We start from the raw sequence: 22,695 nt of genomic DNA on the forward strand, positions 1-22,695 counted from the left end.
CCTAGCCTCCATTTCCCCTTCGTGTGGCAATAGCATCCTGATTTAAAAATGGGGAACTCCCCCCCACACACACACACACTCATGGGATTAAGAGAGAAGCAACATTCTCCCCTAGTTCCAGTGGTACGTGTAGGTCCCAAGGCTAGCCCATCAGAGCTTTGTATCCTTCTGGCTGCAGTGACTAGGAAAAAAAATCTTTGGCTGTGGGAACTAGCAGAAGGAATTGAACCAAAGGCTACTGAGCTGTCATAGAAACTGTAGTGCCAAAGAATCCCTAAGCCTAACAGTCCATTGCCTTTCTAGGCTCCCAACTTGTACCACAGCTAAAGTTGAGTAGTCCATCTCCAGAAAAGGCATTTACCCCATGCCCACCTCTGGTATAGCCATGGAGAATAAGGACAAGCAAGACCATCTATCTAGCAGGAAAAAACAGGGGCCATGGTGGCAGTAAGGAAGATTCCCACAGAGAACAAATTTGGAGGTTCCCAATTGGCTGGCCAAAAAACTCACTCCACCCCCAGGGAGGGAGTCTTCTATATTCCTGCCTAGTTGGTATAATGTATACTATGGATCAATGATAACTGTGTACTATTTTTTCATCCATTCTCCCCTTTCCAGAATTAGACTTTCACTGTAGTTATACTATTTCTACTTCTCCATCATTTTTAAGATAGCTTAGATATAGATAACTTAAGTTTTAGGTTGCCAGGCCTCAAGGGGCCATATCCAAACTTGACGAGGAAGACTATATACATCAGCCAAAATTTCTGGTCTTGGAGCTGAACACAGTAACCAGATAAGGCCCTGGGTTGTCTCACTGGGGAGGGAACTTTGGTAAGCACTTTTTAATGTAGGTATGAACATTTTTTAACAACCATTCACCCCTTACTTCCTTTCCAACAGAATTCTAATCTTGTTTAGAGAAATGCTCTCCACAGGGCCATGGGCTAAAATGAAGTCAGAGGTAAGCTGGAACCAGATCATACTTGTAGGTCGCTTAAGAATTTTGTATTATATTCTAAATTCACTAAAATATAAGCTCCGTGAGGTCATGGATTTTTGTCACTGTCCCAGAACAGTTTAGCATGTTAAATAAATGAAAGTATGATGGAAGGGCTTTGCACTGGGGAGTGATATGACTTGCTTGCTGTCCAGAGAATAGACTATAGTGTGCCTACAGTAGAGGGAGTGTAGTGTGGAAGTAGGGAAGTTAGTAGTCCTACCACAAAATCCAGGGGAGAAGTGATGGGGACTTAAACTGGAGGGTGTGGGTTGTGGTGGATGTAAAGTCGTGGCCAGATTCATATTATATTTTGAAGACAGAGGGACGGAATTTTCTAATATGGATTGTAAGAGAAGCGGAAAAGACAGGAATAACAACAAAACAGTTGTTATTAAACATGGAGCAATGTTTAATTCAAAATCACATAACTAGATAATAAAGCTTTAACCAGTTACTAGAACTTCCCTCTTTGGTTCTTTTTTTATTGTAGTAAAAAATACATAACATAAAACTTACCATTTTAGCTATTTTTAAGTATACAATTAAGTGGCATTAAGTACATTCACAATATTGTATAATTATTGCCACAGTCTATTTCCAGAACATTTTTTTTAAAAAAATAGACTTTATTTTTTAGAATAGTTCTAGGTTCACAGCAAAATTGAGCTGAAAGTACAAAGAGTTCCAATATACTCCTCGACCCCACATACTCATAACCTCCCTCATTTAGAAATTGTTCATCATTCCAAACAGAAAATTTACACCCTTTAAGAAATAACTCCTTATTTTGCCCCCCGCCGAAGCCCCTGGTAATACCTCTAGTCTATTCTACTTTCTGTCTCTATGAATTAGTCTATTTTAAATGCCTCGTGTAAGTGGAATCATTTGTTCTTTTGTGTTTGGCTTATTTCACTTATGTTTGTACTGTTCTTCCATGTTGTAGTATATATCAACACTTCATTCCTTTTTAAGGCTGAATAATATTCCATTGTGTGTATATACCACATTTTGTTAATCCATTCGTCTGGTGATGAACACTTTGATTGTTTCTACCTTTTGGCTATTGTGAATTATGCTGCTAAGAACACTGGTGTACAAGTATCTGTCTGAGTCCATGTTTTCAATTCTTTTGGAGGTATATCTAGGAGTGAAATTGCTGATCAATATTGTAATTTTATAGGGAATTCCCTGGCGGTCCAATGGTTAGGACTCCATGCTCTCCTGCCAAAGACCGGGGTTCAATCCCTCGTTGGAGAATTGGATCCCACAAGCCTAGCAGCATGGCAAAAAAAAAAAAAAAAAAAGGTAATTCTATGTTTAACTTTGGGGGGAAGCTTCAAAACCACAACAGTTGCACCACTTTATGTTCCCACCAGCAATGTACCAGAGTTCCAATTTTTCCACATCCTTCCCATACTTGCTATTGTTTGCTTTTTTTGTAATAGCCACCATAATGGGTGTGAAGTAATATCTCATCGTGGTTTTGATTTGCATTTCTCTAAAGGCTAGTGATGAGCATAGTTTCATGTGCTTATTGACTATTTGTCCATCTTTGGAGAAAAGTCTGTTCAAATCCTTTGCCCATTTTTGCATTGGGTTTTTTGAGTTGTAGCTCTTTATATATTCTGGATATTACTTTTAAAATCAGATATATGATTTGCAGACATTTTCTCTTATTTTGTGGGTTTTCTTTTGACTCTCTTGAGTCACCTTAAGTGTCTCACTTGAGACACTTTAATGCACAAAAGTTCTAAATTTTGATGAAGTCCAATTTATTTTGTTGTTGCTTGTACTTGTGGTGTCATGTCTAAGACAAGGTCGGGAAGACCCTATGTTTTTTCCTAAGAGTTTTATAGTTTTAGCTCTTATATTTAGTTTTTTTAAACCATTTTGAATTAATTTTTATATATGGTGTGAGGTACCATTCCAACTTCATTCTTTTACATGGTGTCATCCAGTTGTCCCAGCGCCATTTGTTGAAAAGACTATTCCTTTCCCTGTCAAATGGTCTTGGCACCCTTGTTGAAACTCAACTGAACATAAATAAAAGAGTTTATTTCTGTATTCTAAATTCTATTCCATTGATCTATAAATCTATCCTTATGCCAGTAATACATGGTCTTGGTTACTACTGTTGGTTTGTAGTAAGTTTTGAAATTGGGACGTATATTCTTTTTCAAGAACTTTATTCTTTCAATTCTATTCCTTTTCAAGATTGCTTTGGCTATTCTGGATCCCTTTAATGTTCATATGAATTTTAGGGTCAGCATGTCAATTTCTACAAAGAAGCCAGCTAGGATTCTTTTTTATCCAATAGTATGCATTTTATGACAATAACAGGAACAGATTGGGCACCCTAGGGCTCTCTTTATATCCTAAAGAAAATGAGCATTTACATTATTCATGGGCTGTACTGAATTAAAAAAAGATCAGTTGTACACTCACCCCTTAGACAGGATAAACTGTCCTGGGGTGTACAGCTTTAACACCTTCATTAAAGTTGTTTGCAAAAGGAACAGAGAACTAAACAAAACAAAACATTTTTCCTTGGGAGTGGAGAGTCATTTGTTATTATAACCAGCAAATACCATTTATTAAGTCAAAAATGGAAGGGGGCAGGGCCACAAACACTATTTGAGCAAGCTGACCAACACACATTACAGTTTTAAAAATGAAGGTTATATACTGTATGTTATAAGTCCCAACAAAGAGTGTCAAAATGACATCTATTTCTTTGCTTGCTTTGTGATCATACCTCTTGGAGGTGTTACGGGTTCTCCTGGCATCTGGCTTCTTCTTCTCTGCAGGCTTTAAAATCTGAAAAGAACACATTAGTGTTTCAACCACACTCATCATGGCACCCACATCGTCAAACTCTCCACAATAATTGGGTGCAGAAAACAGAGTGACCAACTGCCTCTTTGCAAAAAATTCATATCCATCTGCAACCACCAAATGGGCTCTACATGTAAGATCTAAATCATGCTTATGGAGAGATTTTGCAACCACTTCTGCACCAAATGTGAAGAACACTCCTCTGCCATTTTCACCCCAGCCTAAGACACCTTTATTGGCATCAGACCACAAAAGATCATAAGGAAGACCTTGATCTGGTACATCAGTGGGTCGAATAATTCTCTGAATCTGCTCCATAGATTGAAGATCTGGTGATAAACCTCCATGATAGCAGAATATTTTCTCATGCACCAAGGCTGCTATCCATAAACAGTTAAAGCAGACTGTGAAAGTTTTCCATAGTTTAATGTTATATCTTCTTCTACATTCATCATAAAATCCATAAATTCTATTGATGCTGGAACATTCATGGTTTCCTCTAAGAAGAAAAAATTCTCGGAATATTTGATTTTGTAAGCCAGTAAGAAGCAGATAGTCTCCAATGAGACTTTCCCCTGTCCACATAGTCCCCAAGAAACAGGTAATTGCTTTCTGGAGGGAAACCACCATACTCAAAAAGGTGAAGCAACTCATAGTATTGCCCATGGATATCACCACATATTTTGAGTGGTGCTTCAAGTTCTAGTAGGATAGGCTGACTGAGAAAGACCTCTCCAGACTTTAAGCACAGTCCTCTGATTTCATTCTCCTGTAGCTACATATTCTTACCAGGCTTGGACCCTCTCACTTTCAGCGGCCGTTGGATGATGCTGTCGATGTTGAGTTTATCTGTATCCGCCATCGCCTTCCCGCCGCCGACCCTGCAGCAGCAGCGCAGCCGCCGGCTCGCGCCCGAGATTCACACCTCCCTTCCCACGCCACGAGCACAGAGATGGTGGTGGCGGAGGTGGCAGAAGCCACGGCTGGATCCGCCCCCTGCGCAATCGCCCCGCTCCCTGCTTCATCTTTATTTCCCCAGAGGAACCACGAGAGCGACGCCAGCTAGGATTTTGATAGGGATTGTTTTGAACCTATAGATCAATCAATTTGGTGGAGTATTGACATCTTAATATTATCTTGTAGTCCATGAACATGCAATGTCTTTCCATTTTTTTAGGTCTTCTGAATTTCTTTCCAACAGTGTTTTGTAGTTTTCAGAGTATACGTTTTGCACTTCTTTTTTTCTTTTTTTTTATTGAGGTATAATTGACATACAACATTACATTAGTTTCAGGTGTACAACGTAATGATTCAACATCTGTATGGATTGCAAAATTATCACCACAATAAATCTAGTTCACATCCATCACCATACACAGTTACATAATTTTTTTTCTAGTGATGAAAACTTTTAAGATCTACTTTCTTAGCAACTTCCAAATATGCAATACAGTATTATTAACTATAGCTGTTATCCTGTACATTACATCCCCATGAGGCAGGAGATAGATGGGCTCCAGGTTAGACATTTACAACTGGCCGCCTATTTATATTTCTTGGGGCGAGAAAAAGACGAGCTTCAGGTCGGACACTCACAACTAGCCTCCTGTTTGCATTTCCTGAGACAGGATGTAGGTGGGCTCCAGGTTAGGCATTTACAATCAGCCTCCTGTTTGCCCTCCAAAATGGAAGTAACAACAGAAACAGGGTAAATAGCCAGGCTTTGTCTCTTGCGGACACCTTAAGATAACAGTCATGGCACTAACAAAGAGGGGCAAAACCTCGTTTGAGTAAAGGATCAAGAGTCTCAGCATCCCCCCCTCTCGTTGGGGCAAGGGAGACACCATACATGCGCAGAAAGGCTCCTTGGGGGGTCAAAAGTCCGGGGACAACGCCAGGCCATAATGAGTCTTGCTTCTCCCAGATGCCTTTTCATCGAGATCCATCTAGGCTGAGAGGTATGTGCGCACCTAGGGGGAGGGTCCTGAAACAAATAAGCTAGGGGGGACAAAAGCAAGATGATTGGCCAGAAGGAAGACAAAGACCCCGAAGAACTGCCCTATATAAATGACTTAATAGCCTCTTTACTGCTTAACTTAACTCACAACTTTTACCTTGTGTGTTTTTCTTTAAGTCGACACAGGAAAGAAGACCTTAGGCTATAAGTGTCCAGAGGTGAAGAATTAGATTCTTGAAGTCCGTGGACAAACTTAGTTTGTAAGTATTATGAAGGCTGTCATTGACTCATAAAGGCTTTTCAATGGCATTAGAGCCTAAAGGTTCAGCAAAAAGGATATGTACTGTAAAAAAATCAAATTGCCTAGGAGTATTATAATACCTGTGCCACTAAAAGTTAATGGGCTGGACTTCCCTGGTGGTGCAGTGCTTAAGAATCCGCCTGCCAGTGCAGGGGACACGGGTTCAATCTCTGGTCTGGGAAGATCCCACGTGATGCAGAGCAACTAAGCCCGTACGCCACAACTACTGAGCCTGCGCTCTAGAGCCTAAAAGCCACAACTACTGAGCCCGCATGCCACAACTACTGAAGCCCATGTGCCTAGAGCCCATGCTCTGAAACAAGAGAAGCCACTGCAATGAGAAGCCCACACACCACAACTAGAGAAAGCCCACGCGCAGCAAGGAAGACCAAAAGCAGCCAAAACTAAACAAATAAAATTAAATTAAAAAAAGTTACTGGGCTGTCACTTGTAAGTTTTCATTTACTCCTCACAACATCTATGAAGGATAATGAGAAATAGAGTATATTGTGGTAGCTAAGAGCACTAGGACCTTGGATTCAGAAAGAGCAAGCAATCGGCCAAATCCAGAGCATGAGAGAGTCTACTGGACAAATGACCTGGCTTCTCCATAAAATCAATTACAAGGGAAAAAAAAGTATGTGTGTCTGGGGGGAGTGTAGGGTGAGGAGGTCACCCTAGAGGTCAAAGAATACAGTAGACTTAACAACTAAATGAGTGTGTAAAACTGTTTGGATACTAATTTGAGTAAATGAACAGTAAAAAGACACCTTAAACAATTGGAGAGGCTTTTAAATGGACTAAATATTAAATGATATTGAGAAATAATTATTAATTTTGTTGGATGTGCTAATGGCATGGTGGTTATATTAAAAAATTTCTGACTCAGAGATGTATAATGAGGGATTACACATAATCCTTCATTATATGAGTAAAGTAGTATCCAGGATTTGCTTTAAAATACTGGAAAAAAATGAGGCTGGATAGATGAAACAAGACTGGAGAATGTTGATAATTGTTAACACTGGATGATGGGTACATGGCGCTTCACTCTACTGCTCTCTCTCACCTTTCATATGTATGTTTAAAATATTCTATAACCAAGTTAAAAATAAAAACAAATAATAAAATATATAAAAGGAGAGAGAGAAACAAAAAAGACCTGGTCTGCTTCCTGGCTCAGCCTCTTACTAGCTAGGTTACCTTGGGGAAGCCATTCGATATCTGTAAGATGGCAATAATTAGGATATGTAAAGCATTTAACACAGTATGGGCTGCATAGTTAAGCTCAATAAATGTTAGCTAATGTTGTTATTATGAAAGAAATAAAAAATATGTAATAACAGATTTGATTTACAGTAATTTTAAAACTTCTTTGTGTCAAAGTATCAATCATTAATTACAGTATAATTTGTAACTGAGAACACTGGAAAGAATATAGATATTCATTTACTGGAGTTTAATTAAATAAATTATATACATTTTTATAAGGGAATTTCATGCATCTATAAAAATAATCATATTTCTAAGTCAAGACCTATCAATTCTATCACTTAGCATCATTTTGGAGATATTACATAATGCAAACAGACAAGAAAGAAATTAGAGGTTAAAAATGAGAAAGAAAAAGGTAAAATTTACCTCTGTGGATGATATGCTTACATACTCAAAAAAAAAAAATCAAAAGAATCAACTGAAAAATGTATAAACCAAAAGAGAATTCAAGGTAAGGTAGCTGAGTACAAAAACTAATATAATAGAAATCAATAGCTTTCAAATATATATCCAATTAAAAATTATATTGGATAGGACCCCATTTAAACTGCAAAAGTAATAAAAGATAAACTCCCTAGAAAAGAGGTTAGCAAGAAATGGGCAATATCTATAAGGGCACAAAAGAATACTTGACAAAATATAAAGGCACCTCTTATTCTTAGATAGGAAGGTTCAATAGTATAAAGAAGTCAATTTTCCCTAATTAGAGATATAAATTTAATGTCATCCAAATAAAAATACCAGAAGAATTTTAGATAACTTGACAAGCTAATTCAATAGATCACATGGAAAAAATAAAAAGCAAGAATCTTCAGGAAAAAATCTAAAAAAAGAGAGTAATAAGGGGAAGACTAACCTGACTAGATATTAAAACATTATAAATGTGTGATACTGGCCAAGGATAGATATACATATTGATGTACCAGAATAGAAAATCTAGAAATAAACCCAAATACATACAGGAATGAAATAAATTTGTTGCCCACATATCCATACAAAAGGAAGTTCTAAGGGATGTTCTTTAGGCAGAAAGACAAAAAAAAAGAAATCAAAATAATAGAAGTGTGTAAATTTGCCTAGTTAGAAGTCAGACATCTCTCAAGCTTGTCTTTGGTCTTTACAAAGCTCAACAAAAACTACTTGCAGATTATCGAATGTGGTCTCTCATGCCTATACATTTCAGTATATACTGTTCTTTGTGTCTGAATGCCATTTTACATCTCCCAATCTGCCAAACCCATACCCAAGCTTCAAAAAAGTTCAGGAGTCATTCTTCCATTAAGTATTCTTTCTTTGAGAAGAAATAGAGTATGTGCAGTGTCTCCTAAATGTTGATTTTCCAATTTCTTGCATCTCCATTTTGTTCTTCATCTGTTATTTGTTCTTTACACCACTGCCAGAGGAATACTGCTAAAATATAGATCTGATAGTGTCTTTCTCCTACTAAAAAATATTTGATGCCCACTAAATGCCTGAGTGTCTATAAAATAAAATATGAACTTCTAGGGACATGAGAGGCTTTCAAGGCCTTCCAGGACTCACCTCCAACCTACTTTCTGTCCTCAGCTCTACCACGTATATGAGTGTGCACCCTATATTTAGAGCCACTGCAGCTCTTACCATTCATACACACAGCTTTCTTGGTGCCTTTGTTCACCCAGAACCTTCAGCCTGATATGCCGCCCTCCCTCCTCTAACCCTACTCCTCACCCCCAACCCAAATCTCTCCAATCCCTCATCCACCCCAATCCCTAGTCTTCTTTGCTCACTGAGATTTTTCAAAGCTGTTTTCAATGAAACCACATCTAAAATCGATTAAGAATGACTCATTCCTGAGCTTCCATAATTCGTATTTATTTTATTATGGTTGATATTATTAATAATATTGATATCAGTTGTTTATATGCCTGTCACTAGTCTATAACATTCATAGAAGTCAGGGCCATGTCTTACTAATTTGTTTCATCCTGGTAGCTTTAAATACACTGCTTACCACATGGTAATAAATACTGACAAACAAAAATAAATAATTTTTGCACAGCAAGAAATAAAGTAGCGCCTGACACATGGTAAGCATTCAATAAATGTGAACTCTTTCTAGTGGTAATAACAGATGCTCAATAAACATCCTGTGAAAAATGGCAAAACCAGTTGTGCTGATTTACTATTAGCCAGCTAAGTTCTTTTAGAATTGATACTGCTTGGGAATCATTATAAAGAGTTTCAATCTCCTCTTTCGGTGACAGCAAAATTTTAGGTTCCAGAACCTCAGAAAGGGCCTTAAGATATTTTTCAAGACATAGGTTCATGTGTCACTTAATCTGGTCCCCATACAGATAGAATTAAATATTGAAATATTTTTATATCCATTTAATCCCTGAAACTTAGTATAATTCTTTTTTTTACACTTTTCTGTCTGTTTTTAATAGATGAAAGATTTACAAAACCATAATTAGTCTCCTTCAGCAGCTAGTGTGGCCAAGACAAATCGCATCAAAAGTACTTGTCAACTTACTTCCTGTAGACTAGAGGATAAACAAGTCTTTTTGTTTTTTTTAACTTCTTTTTTTTTAACTTTTCAAGATAAATAAAGTATACATTATTAGGACTTTTCACAGCCAAAAGTCAGTTTTTCACTTCCATTCCGCGTGGAAATTTTTGCTGTGGCTTATTTGTTTTCACAGCTGTATGATATTCCGTAGCATATCTGTTTCACAATATATTCATCCATTTTTCTCTTGCTGTACATTTAGATTGTTCTAGGTTCTTTTCCTCTTTCAAATAATTCTGCAATGTATTCTTCTGTGTGTCTCCTTATGCACATGTGGGAAAGTCTCTAAAGATGGGTAAGTACTTCATCTTTTTTTTTTTTAATTAATTAATTAATTTGTTTGTTTGTTTAGCTGCCTTGGGTTTTCGTTGCAACGCCCTGGCTTTCTCTATGAGATCAGGCATCTTTTCCTGTATTCATTGGCTTTTTAGATTTCTTCTGTGGATTGCCTGTTTGTGTCTTTTGCCTAATTTTCTATTATTTGTTTTTATCTCATCAATCTGTAGTTTGTTTGTTTTTACATATACGTTCTAGATACTAGTCTTCTGTTATTTATAGGCTATGTCTGTTCAGGTCCTCCAAGAAGCAGACACCAAGAGGGAATTATAAGTGCAAGACAATTACTGGGGGTCAGTGCTTCTGTAGGGTAATGGGAAAAGGAACAGGAGTGGTTGAGAAGAATCTTTAGACCCCAGTGCAGCTCTTGATACCATCTCATTGTGGCTTCTCCTTTGTCTTTGGATGTGGGGTATCTTTTTTGGTGAGTTCCACTGTCTTCCTGTTGATGATTGTTCAGCAGTTAGTTGTGATTCCGGTGCTCTCGCAAGAGGGAGTGAGCACACGTCCTTCTACTCCACCATCTTGAACCAGTCTCTTAGTACAATTCTTAATACTGAGTAAGCACTTTCAAAATGTTGGTTGTAAATGTCCATCAACAGATGAATGGATAAAGAAGAAGTGGCACATATATACAATGGAATATTACTCAGCCATAGAAAGAAATGAAATTGGGTTATTTGTAGTGAGGTGGATGGACCTAGAGTCTGTCAGACAGAGTGAAGTCAGAAAGAGAAAAACAAATACCATATGCTAACACATATATATGGAATCTAAAAAAAAAAAAAATGTTCATCTCACTGATGAACCTGCAGGGCAGGAATAAAAACGTAGACATAGAGAATGGACTTGAGGACACAGCAGGAGAGGGGGAAGCTGGGGTGAAGTGAGAGTAGCATCTACATATATACACTACCATATGTAAAATAGTTAGCTAGTGGGAAGCAGCCGCATAGCACAGGGAGATCAGCTCAGTGCTTTGCAACGACCTAGAGGGGTGGGATAGGGAGGGTGGGAGGGAGGCTCAAGAGGGAGGGCATATGGGGATATATGTATGCATATGGCTGATTCACTTTGTTGTACAACAGAAACTAACACAGTATTGTGAAGCAAGTATACTCCAATAAAGATCTATTAAAAAAATAATAAAAATGTTGAAGGAATGAACAAATAAATGAATTAGGACAAATTGTTTATGCAGCAGAATCTCCAGACAAATTGTGAGCACATCACACATAAGGAATATGTTTTGTTCATCTTTTTGTCTCCAGCACCTAGCATGGTATCTGACACAAAAGGAACATTTACTAAATAGCTATTTATTAAATTAGAGATAAGCGATAAATACAGTTTACTTTATAAATGCAAAGAAGGAAAAACAAAACACATTTGTTGTATCATGTAACCTTGTACCAAAGATTTATGAATAGATTTATTAATGGGGTGGAATTTCTACCTTGAAGATATAGAAGTAAATGTGGAGACTGAGAAGTCAGGTCACCTTAGTCCTCTAGAGTGGTTAAAGCTAACTAGTCCCTGTGAATGAGAATCTAGCCTAGCTGAAGATCTCTAGCCTCTATTTACACAGCATTGGCCCCAGGACAACAGAGTCAGGGCAGGCTGTGGTCACATCTCTTAGCCTAAGAATGCATACCTGTTAGGGAAATTTCCTATTTCTAATGAGAAAATAAAGACCTTGGGTGGAGAGAAGAAAAGTAGTAGGAGTGTCACTTGAAGCACAAACAAACATGGAAACTGAACAATCTCTGTATCATTACATCTTCTTCAAGAAAGGCACACCAATTCCCTTCCAAGGTATATCAGTATGTTGCACCATTGTGGAAGGAACGGAAGAGCAGGATGGGGTTGCCTGGCTGAAGTCACATCTTGGGGAAGCTGGCCAGGTTGGCAATGCCACAAGCGTTGTTCTTATTCCGGGCCATGAGGATATAGCCTTTGTTCCCCCAGTTTTCTCCCCAGCTGTAGGACCAAGCAAGGAAAATACTTAGTACCCTCAGTTTATTCAATAAAACATTTACTGAGTATTGTACCTGAGTATAGGTACTGATGTTTTACAAAAATGAACAAGACAGTTTTTACCTTTAAACAGTTTAAAGTCAAGAAATGGAGGCATAGTGCTATAGGAGAAATTGCTTCTGACCAAGGGGATCAAAAAGGGCTTAAGAAAAAGGTGGCATTTGAGCTGAGCCCAAAGGTGGATAGAATTTGGACCTGTGGAAATGGAAGCCAGCAGGGGAGTATGAAATGAGTAATAGAGGCAGGAAAGCATGGGACATGTGTCAGGATCATGTAGCTGAAAAACAGGGTGCTTGACAGGGTGTAGTGGGAGATCAGGTTGAGTGATCTTTATTGCCAGGCTAAAGAGTTTGACTCTCTGGCCCATGATAGTAGAGGAGACACTGAAGTTTTCTGATTGGGAGAGTAAAATCATTCAACTTGTGTTTTATGAAGACTAATCTTGAAAACGTGAGTCTAGAGCATAAGAAAGAGGCAAGAGAGGCTGAAGCTGGTGATCTTGGTTTCATAGAAGAAATGAAAGAAACTATGAGAATTGATGAGATTGCTAAGGAGTCAAGTGGAGAGACTGGAAGATTAGATACATGTAGACAAAGACAGAGACAGAGACAGAGAGAGGGAAGATTGGTCTATACATCTTCCTAAATTGTTTTCAAGAGTTTTTTGTCCTTTTTCCCCAACCAGAAAATTCACCAGTTACCCGGTACATTTTACTTAAGACCTTTACCCTACCGCTGTTCCCTTCTCCAGGGGTCCCCAATGATCCTGGTCCTGCCTAGGTGTGTCCTTTATTCTTCCCAGCTCTCTTGGCACTTGATCAAGAAAGGAAAGGGTAAGTGCTTGCGCTGGGAGTCGAGAAAGGGAGAACACAAGACAGAAGCTGTGGGAGAAGGAACATCCTCTTAGAAAGGTGCTCAGGTTCACTCTTAATTGGGACTGTGATATAAAAAGTTGCTTCAGGTTTGAAGCCAACTCCCAGCCTTACATTCTATCCTGCCAGCCCTCCAGGCAGCAAATCCAACTTGGTTATACTATTGCATTGGCCTGTGCACTCCCCAGAGTCTAGGACCCCTGCTCTTTGGAGGGCACCAAGGACAGAAAATTTAATCAGGGCTACTGCTAGGCTGGTGTTGACCAATGAGGAAAGAAAAAGAATAACTATCCTAAATCTGCGCCCCTACAAAGTCACAAGGGGCTAAAGAGAAATGGGGAGCCAACTACTAATAACGTGTAGTTTTATTTGTTCCCAATAATAGAGAGGGAAACACTAATTTTTGTTGTTGCTGCTCATATCCACTTTCTGAAAAGCATTTCTCTTCACAGACTTCAAAATCTTTGGCCAGTTCTTATATATGTCTATCCTAAGTGTATCTGGAAGGGCAAAAAGCTGCACAAGAGGATACTAAACTTTTACTTTGTTTATACTGTACCCTAGTGCTTATAGACAGACTGATGATGGAAACCTCTCTAAAAAAATCAATCACATTAGAGAGAAAAGAAAGAAAAAAATATAATTCCAAAGCTCCTGCTGGTTCTTGGTGCTACTTTATGTTCTCATTTAGCTAGGTCTGTCTTTCTTAGGGGGCAATGAGATCACTGAAGACAGACACCTGCTCATGTGTTTGTGTATGTGACTAAGTACCTTGAACATACAGCAGCTGCCCAACAAATACCTTTAGTACTCTTGTCTGGTCATTAAGTGTTAGAATTAATAGCCTCTGATTGGGAAGGTAGAATTGAAACATCTGAGAAAACATTCTCTTGATTTAAGAGAAAGAAAGGAATATTGGGAAGTTGGAGTTGAGGGTGAGTGTTAAGAGGATGACATGTCGTGTTCCCATCATTACCTGTTTTTAATTATCCAGTGCTTGTTTCCCTTCTGGATCCCGTATCCCACTGCCAAAACTGCATGGTTCAGATTATCACTATTGCAGTTTTCATCGTAATACACACCTAGGAAACAAACTATCAAGGTGAAGCTTTCTGCAATCCAAGGGTCGCCCTGTGAGGTCTCCCACTCTAGGAAACCCTCTGTAGAATCCCATCCCAGTCAGGAGGGCTTACAAAAGAGATGCTCTGTGCTGTGGCAGCTGTTTCTCCCTGGCAAACCCAGTCTTTATGGAAACAAGTACTGAAAATGCTCAGTACCCTTCGAGAAGCTGCCCAGCCCACGTCATAAGAGAAGGTTGATTGTGCTCCGTAGGAACAGTGCCTTACCTTTTCTGTAAAACTGGAAGGAGGTCAGGCTTGCATCAATGGCCACAGAGACGGGTCCCACTCGGGCCACTGCCCTCTTCAGGGCTTTTTCATTTCCCTCAGGGATCTCTCTGTACCCTCTGCACTTAGCTGCCTTGCCTGTTGGGTTGTACATACAACTTTCATCCTGGAAAAAACAGGTTGAAATAGGACTAGGACTAAGCAACAGGCAGTGAATCAGTGAGTGAGGAATTCTGCCAATGTTTTGGGTGATGTCAGTGCACTAACAGGGGCAGCAGACTAGAGTCTCTAGAAAGGGTCTGTTCTCTCCTCACCATTTTAGAAACTATAAAAAAAGAATATGAAAAGTGGATACCTTGTACCGTACACAAAAATCAGCTCCAGGTGGTTTTAAAACATAAATGTGAAAGGAAACACTGTAAAACTTAAAAAAGAGAATATTTTTTATTTCTACCTCAGGGTAGAGAAAGATTTCTGAAATAAGATTTTTTTAAAAGCACAAATCATCTTCCGGCAATGTAGTATGTGTGATCCTCAGTAGGCAGGGAGGCAGCAGCTGCTGTGTGGGGAGGAGGCCAAGGCCAAGACCCAGCTAGAGGGAGGACTTTGGCCCCATGCACATATAACAGGCAAAGAGTTCTGGCTGGACCCTTGTGCTCTCATGAGATAAAAGCACATAACATGACACTAAAACAAATTAATAAAGAACTTAGCAATTTAGCTTGTGGATTTCCAGGCTATGTTATGTTTTGCAGGTCTAGTTAACGATGATATGTTTCATTGTCAAGCCACAATTATGGAATCTAATGGGAACCCACATCAAGGTGGTGTATTCTTTTTGGCAGTTCATTTTCCTACAGACTACCCCTTCAAAACCCTGAAGTTGCATCTACAAGAATACATTGTCTAAATATTAACAATAATGGCAGCAGTTGACATGATATTCTAAGATTACAGTAGTCTCCTGTCTTAATAATTTCTCAAGATTCCTTTATCTGCCTTATGATCCAAACCCTTGATGCCTCCTAGCGCCAAAAATTGCATAGATCTACAAGTAAAATAAAATATCTAGGGAATGGGTTTGGAAGGATACCACGTGATGATACTTTAAAAATAACCTGTATTATGGCTGGAGTGAACTTCAATTACTGTATTATCTGGCTGCTGCCCTATCAGATCTCTTCTTTTTTTTAATTTTGTTTTTCGTTACCTCCTTCCATTCATTTACACGTTCATATAAGAAGTTCTTTCAGTTTTGGACAATAACTGCTTTTAAAAACTGTAAAGTAGAAAAGAGAACAGTTGTCCAAGATTCAGAATGTTAAAAATGGAACACATGTTTTATACGGCTAATTCTTCATTTTAATTGATTATGAGACCAAAATCATTGCACATTTCTCTAAAATGCTGACAAGATCATTTGAGGGGGCAGGAGAACAGAGATTATAAGTCAATTGCTCCTTCTATTCCAAAATAGGGTTTCAAATGTTATGTAATTTTCCTTTAAATTATTCAGAGTTTCTGAGTTATTAGTTAAACTGTCTCTCAACAAACTGGTTAATATAGTACTGAATAATGATGCAAGCTGTCAGTGGATAAGTGATCAACTACTAGCTCTAATAATATTTAAGTTATGTTTTTAACATAGTTAGACAACGCTTTAAATTGGTTGCCTGGATTAATCAATATGAAAAAAGTTATAAACATGAATCTGTTTTTTTGTATACACTGTTAGGATTCGTTTAATATTTTTGATGTCAAGTGACAACAAAAAGTTGTCAGGAGAATATTTGACAGTTTAAAAAAGAATATTTTACCACGCCCAGGTTATCTCACTGCCTGGCCTGATGTACTCAGAATTCAAAAGCTAACCTTTTAGGGCAGCTTCAGTGTGCTGCGCCTTATGGCAGCAGCCCCAGGGTCAGATATGGACTGGGGATCCAGCAGTTCTGAGAACTGTACACAGAGTAAAGAAAAAGCTTTCCACACACAACCTCCAACTTCTCTGACTTATTTACCTGACAGCTAAAAAAAACCATAACATGGAATACTAAGGGCATGACATTTATGAAATGAAGTAGTTTTGATGTGGCCAATGTCACGATGATGTGCTGAAATGACATTACTACGTAGGTTGCTGAGTATCCAGTAAAATGGATCTGTTCAGTCATTTACATTAATGAGCATTTTTGTGGCAGGAGATACCATTTCAGATGACTAAACATGAATAAATAAAACTCGTTGTTACTGGATTTTTTAAAGGCACAAATTGCAAAGGAAAAAAATTAATAATTTTTCTACACTAAAATTAAAAACTTTTCTGGATTGAAAGACATCATAAAGAGAATGAAAAGAAAAATAGACTCACAACACACATAGTATTAGTATCCAAATATCTTTTTTAAATTCCTAAAAATCAGTAAAAAGGAGAACACAACCTAAAGATGGGAAAAGATATAAACAGTCAATTCACTGAAGAAGAAATGCAAATGGCCAGATAAGCATACCAATGAAGAGATGAATCAATAGGATTTCTTATACTGTGCAGGTGGGAAATACAAATTTTTCCAAACACTTTGGTAAATAATTTGACATTATCTAGTAAAGAGGAAGATGCACATACCCCAAGACTCAGACAATTCTGTTACTAGATATTATATTCTAGTAAAGAAATTCTTGTACATGTGCATAGAAGACGTGCCTGGGAATGTTTGCAGCAGATAAACAGATCCAATAGATAGATCTTGGCTCTGCTACATAACTAGAGATGTGAGTTTGAATATGCTATTTTATCTCCTTAAGTGTCAATGTCCTCACCTATAAAGTGAGGACAAGGGTACCTTACAGGGTTTTTATGAGGATTAAATGAGAACATGCACTAAGTACATGGCTTAGCACATGGTAGCCATCATTTGTATTATTCAGCCTTGTTATCCCTGCTTCAAAGGCTCTTATTGCAAAGGCCCCATATTATATTATCTATCAACCCCACGTATATAAAAAGCCCTCAGATCTTCTTCCTTTTAGATAAGAAAGATCTTCCTATTACTAAAGGACCTTATAGGAGGCAGTGAGTTGATCTCTAAAACTGCAATAAATATGAAGCAACTTGCTTTTTCCCTCATTTTATACATGTTAACTTACATAATTTGCTTAAATGTTCCCCAAACCCGCACTGAGATCATACAAAATAAGGCCAAGTGATTCATGAAATTAGCATGGTGGGCCTGGAGACTTGTGATGGGAGTGGAGGAATTTTGCAGAGTTACAGAGACTGACTCAGAGATCTATGGGATAACCTGTCCTTTGTTTTTTCTTCAGGGCAGAAAGGCAGATAGGAACCATGGTAGCCTAAGCTCCCCAAATTCTCCCAGACTGTGGGAATCTTCTTGGCCTCTATGGGAAATTATCCCATCAAGAAGGCTGGATAGGGTAACAGAAAACAAGATTTCTGGACTTGTTTCCAGTACAAAATGTCATACTGGGGAAGGAGGAGCCATTACAGAGCTGTATGACTGCATGGGACAGTCTCACCTGTCCAACATACGGGTAGGCATCTTCAGAGTCAATGCCCCGGTTCTTCTGCACATACTGGAAGGCATTGGTCATGTAGCCCCCTCCACAGCCATCATTCTCAGACACACAGTCCACCAGGTTCTGTGGACTCAGATTTAAGAGTTTGCCAGTTTTCTTCTTGAGTTGGCCCTCCAGGGCACCCACAGAGCTAAAAGCCCAACAGGAACCACACTGACCCTGAGAGGCATAACAGAGAAACTACCAGTCATTGCTGTTCACACTTTTTGTTTCTTCCTTCTGCCTGATGAAATTCCATATGTTTTATAAATTCCAGCACCTGTCCCCTTTGCTGTGAAGTCTTCCTATTTCCCTTCATTTAACCTTTGTTGCAGTGTTCTATTGCTATTGTTGCTATTGATAACTGTTGTTACTATTGTTACCATTAGCTGTAGTAAAGCAGAATACAGCTCTTCCTCCAATGAATCCATCATAAATTGAAAATATAGTAAGTCGAAAATGCATTTAATACCCCTAACCTACTGAACATCAAAACTTAGCCTAGCCTACTGTAAATGTACTCAGTACACTTACGTTAGCCTTCAGTTGGGTAAAACTATCTAACACAAAGCCTATTTTATAATAAAGTGTTGCATATCTCACGTAATTTATTGAATACTGTACTGAAAGTGAAAAACAGACTGTAAGTGTATTGGTTGTTTACCCTCGTGATCATGTGGCTGACTGGGAGCAGCGGCTCTCTACCACAGGCCAAGATCAAGAAAAGGTTTCGTACCACATATCCTAGCCTGGGAAAAGATCAAAATTCAAAATTTGAAGTACAGTTTCTATGGAATGCCTATCACTTTCACACCATCATCAAGTCAAAAAATCATAAGGTGAACCATCAGAAGTTGGGGACCATCTGTACTGGTTTTGCAACGCACTAGATGTGTAACCTTGGGTAAATTACTAAACCTCTCTGTATCTCACTTTCTTTATGTGTAAATTGTGGATAATTACAATATACTTAATGGAATTATGAGAATTTAAAAAGTTAATTCATGTAAAGGATGAATTATTATGTGTAATAATAATAATCTCTCAAAAAGTGCTAGTTATTATTATTAGTGTTTCTTCAGCTAGATTATACATTTTTCTTTCTTTCCTGTTCTATTTTTTAAAACTGGGGATTTCTTGAGGACACAGGTTATGTCTTAGTCATCTTGAATCTCTACTGCCTAGCACTATATCTGGTAGGTTCTGAAAAAAATGTGTTTGTTGAATGAATGTTAAATCAAGTGTTCATCTGGTGGATAAAATCAGCCTTGTTAAGGTTGTGGGAAAACTTACATTCTCATGCTGGTAAGAATGTAAGATCATACAAACTTTTTGGGAAAGGATTCTGTGACCTACTGATTCCAATTTTGGGATTTGTTTTGCATAAATATTTGTATATATTCACAAAAATATATGCACACAGGTGCTTACAGCAACACTTTGTAGAAAAGAAAAAACAGAAATAACCTAAATCTACAAAAACAGATGATGAGTTAAATAACAGAATAGACTTTATTCTCTTAGCAGGGGGAGAGGTAACTTAATTCTTTGCCCTCTTTTTCTGATGCCCTCCTACCTTAAGAACAAAGAAGCAGAAGAAGGGAGAGGTCATGCCAGTTTCCATACCCACACCCAAGAGGAAGGAGGGTACCTGGTTTTTGACAGGAGTAACATATCCCTTCTTCCGATAATCAATAGAGTCTGGGCTGCCTTCCCAGTCTGGAATATAGAGGGTGTCATTACTGCGGGAATGAGAGGGGGGTATTTTGAGTCCAGTCATCTTCTGAACCACTTCTTCACTGGTCTGGGACAAAGAAGAAAGAGGCCAGGCATAAGCAGGGAACCAAGACAAACAGGGCAGGTAGACCAGGAGCTAAGGATCAACTCACCATATCCCCCAAATGGTTCATGGCCAGTTCATATGTATGGACACCAAGAGAGGCCTCGAGATTATGGATGGAAATATGCTTCAGGTTTTTTTCCCAAATTAAACGCCGAGAGATTTCATCCACCTAAACAGAGCATAGTCAGTATTGGCATAGACTGTGTCCTGTGTACAAAGTTATCTACATAATACTGTGGAGGTTTCTAGAAGAGATTAAATTTACAGTCATAGAGGGTTTACAATCTAGTTGGGGAACTGACCATGGGATTATTAAGAGCATGCAAAAGAAATATATAAAACAAATAATAGAATGCAAGCTCTGGAGAGACATATAGGAAAATAATTGCTTACGGATTAATAGCTTTAATCTGAGAAGGCTTCCCAAAAGAGAAATATAAGACAGTTATGAAGAAAAGGAAGGACAGGACTTGATGGAGGGTGAATTGAGGAGTAGTAATGGAAAGTATATGCTAACAGTTAGGGACCAGGGGCAGGTTTGCTTGGTTGTAGTGGTTAAAGTATTGGGGTTGAAGAAGGGAGTCTGGAAGCTAGGATTAGATGTCTCAGGTTCCAACCTTCCCACCATGTTCCCCTCCAGGTTCCCAGGCACCTTGCTGTTATACTGTTTTCTGTAGGTCTTCTTCCATAGCTCCCACTGGGTGTTCAGCATCTCCTCGGGGTACAGAGCAAGGCTCACCACAGGCAGCAGTAGTAGAACCTTGAGCCCCCACATCCTGAAGAAGGGGATAATTAGGGGACACTCTTCTATTTGCCCAGAGGTTCCTAACCTGGCTTGGGATGAGGAAATAGCTGGAACCATATTCTCAGACAGGTGGTTCTTAACCTTTGGGACTCATAGACTCCCACGACAAGCTAATAAAAATTTTCAACCCACTTTAGTCCCTCTTACCAGAAAAATGAATGCACACACAATAATTCTGGGGGGTTCATGAACCCAAAGTTAAGAACGCCTTCCTCTGGACCACGAGGCAGAGGAAAACTAGGCTTTACAAGGAAGGCAGACAGAGATTGAGGATGACTTCCATATGATAAAAACAGTGATAGGAGGGTTCTGGGTTTGGGTGGGATGTTGATACATCTGGTTACAAGTATTTTGACCTAGGGAGATTCAACACACACACACACACATACACACACATACACACAGATACACTTGCACAGATAACCAGCAATGGGATAGAAAATGGACAATCAGGATGGGACAACACCTGTCTGCTCCAGTGTCCCCAGCAGACTTGGAGGAGATAGACAAGGTAAGTGCAGGGTGGGATGAGTGGGGTCGGAGAATACACAAAGGAGAGATTTTCAGCTAAGTTTTGCTTCCTGATCATTTCGTCAAGGCATTCTTTTGTTCCTTGTCTAAATTCTGATACTTCTGATCTTGCTAGGAGAGGACAAGGGAAAAGCTGACAGCATTTCCTATTCTCAAACTATGAGATGTTTACTGTCTCCTCAGTCTTCTTATGCATTTCTTCCTCCTTTCTCTTCCTGCTCCTTCCTCAGGCAGGAAACTATCCTAATCTCAACCAGCTGCTGTGGGCAGGAAAGTTTTTCTTTCTTTTTCGGACCAAAAAGCCCACAAAACCTCTGTGACTGCCTCACAGGACAAAAAGCCTCAGAACCAAAGTTTGTTAGAAGAATGTAAGACAGAAAAGCAATGTTCTGTGATTATTAGATACACAGCTTTTCAGAATTTTACTCTAACTTCATTCACTTTTCGCAGTGTCTTGCTAATTTCATGTCCTCCATTTTAAGAGCAAGTTAGTCTGCATCAAGTCACACAGCGTGCATAAATTTTGAATTTATAGTCCATTTTTGTGTAATCTTTGCAAACTGGCAAAATGTCCAGGAGGACGTTTAATATCTGGAGTGTTAAGGGCTTTGGGATGTCTCAAACAGTAGGAAGACCTTACTGAGCTACCACCTCCCTGCACCACTCCTCCCCGCTGCTAGTAAGTTAACCCTTTTGGTACCTGCCCACCCCCCCCCCAAAAAAAACCAACCCTGAGAGGTCACTCCTTGAGGGATGGGTAAAGGATGCCCTATATTCTTTGCTTTCATTAATAACCATGTATACATACACACAAACCGTAAAAGGAGTCCTAAAGATTTCCAGGCAAATTTTACTTAGCCAGGAAATAACCTAAGAAGGGCATCACTGTTTTCATCTGCAAAGTCTATAAAGTTCATTTTGATCCCCAAGTCACTACGTTCCTAATATTCCTTAAAATGGAGAACTGAAAGGAATGAGAAGCTAAAAGATCTAGGAAGTTGAAAATGTTACCTGCTGATGGGGATCTATTCTCTGGGCTCGTCTCAGCAGAGAAGTGTGGATAATGTGAGCGGATGACTAGGGGTGCTGGATTTATTCCACCAGGATTGCGGAAGTCAACTGTAGCTGTTGGCTGGAAAATTTGGATGGGGAGGGCAGTGGAGATAGAAATGCTAAGAGAGGGGGATTAGGGAGGAGGGAAGGAGGCAGCAGATTTGCATCGTTCCTGTGTGCGCATGTGGAGCATGTGTGCCAGGGCAGAGAGTTAGGTATTTAGTTTCACGTGGCTGCCTGCCTTTGAGAGCAGACAAAAAAAAGACCTCAATACATATTATCCAAATTGCGGCTTACCTTCTCTTTCGTGGACAAAATATTATTACACTGGGGGATTACAACTTTCCAGTCCCTTTCCTGTTATTATTCATCTCTCCA

The 22,695-nt window shown here is 39.0% G+C and overlaps 1 protein-coding gene and 1 pseudogene across 1 annotated transcript; both read right to left on the reverse strand.

Annotated features, from left to right (window-relative positions):
* Positions 1–3,729: 3,729 nt before the first annotated feature.
* Positions 3,730–4,700, reverse strand: LOC136128809 (serine/threonine-protein phosphatase PP1-gamma catalytic subunit A-like; annotated as a pseudogene).
* Positions 4,701–11,561: 6,861 nt separating this feature from the next.
* Positions 11,562–22,436, reverse strand: CTSK (cathepsin K). The gene is made up of 8 exons (XM_065873068.1): positions 22,276–22,436; positions 20,581–20,704; positions 19,975–20,097; positions 19,737–19,889; positions 18,047–18,265; positions 14,513–14,678; positions 14,143–14,248; positions 11,562–12,238 (listed from the first exon to the last, which is right to left on the reverse strand). Exons 2-8 carry the CDS (start codon positions 20,701–20,703, stop codon positions 12,139–12,141), a joined length of 990 nt encoding a protein of 329 aa, XP_065729140.1. The 5' UTR covers position 20,704; positions 22,276–22,436; the 3' UTR covers positions 11,562–12,138.
* Between the last annotated feature and the right edge of the window lie 259 nt (positions 22,437–22,695).

The sequence above is a fragment of the Phocoena phocoena genome, chromosome 1, assembly GCF_963924675.1.
Source record: "Phocoena phocoena chromosome 1, mPhoPho1.1, whole genome shotgun sequence".
NCBI lineage: Eukaryota > Metazoa > Chordata > Mammalia > Artiodactyla > Phocoenidae > Phocoena > Phocoena phocoena.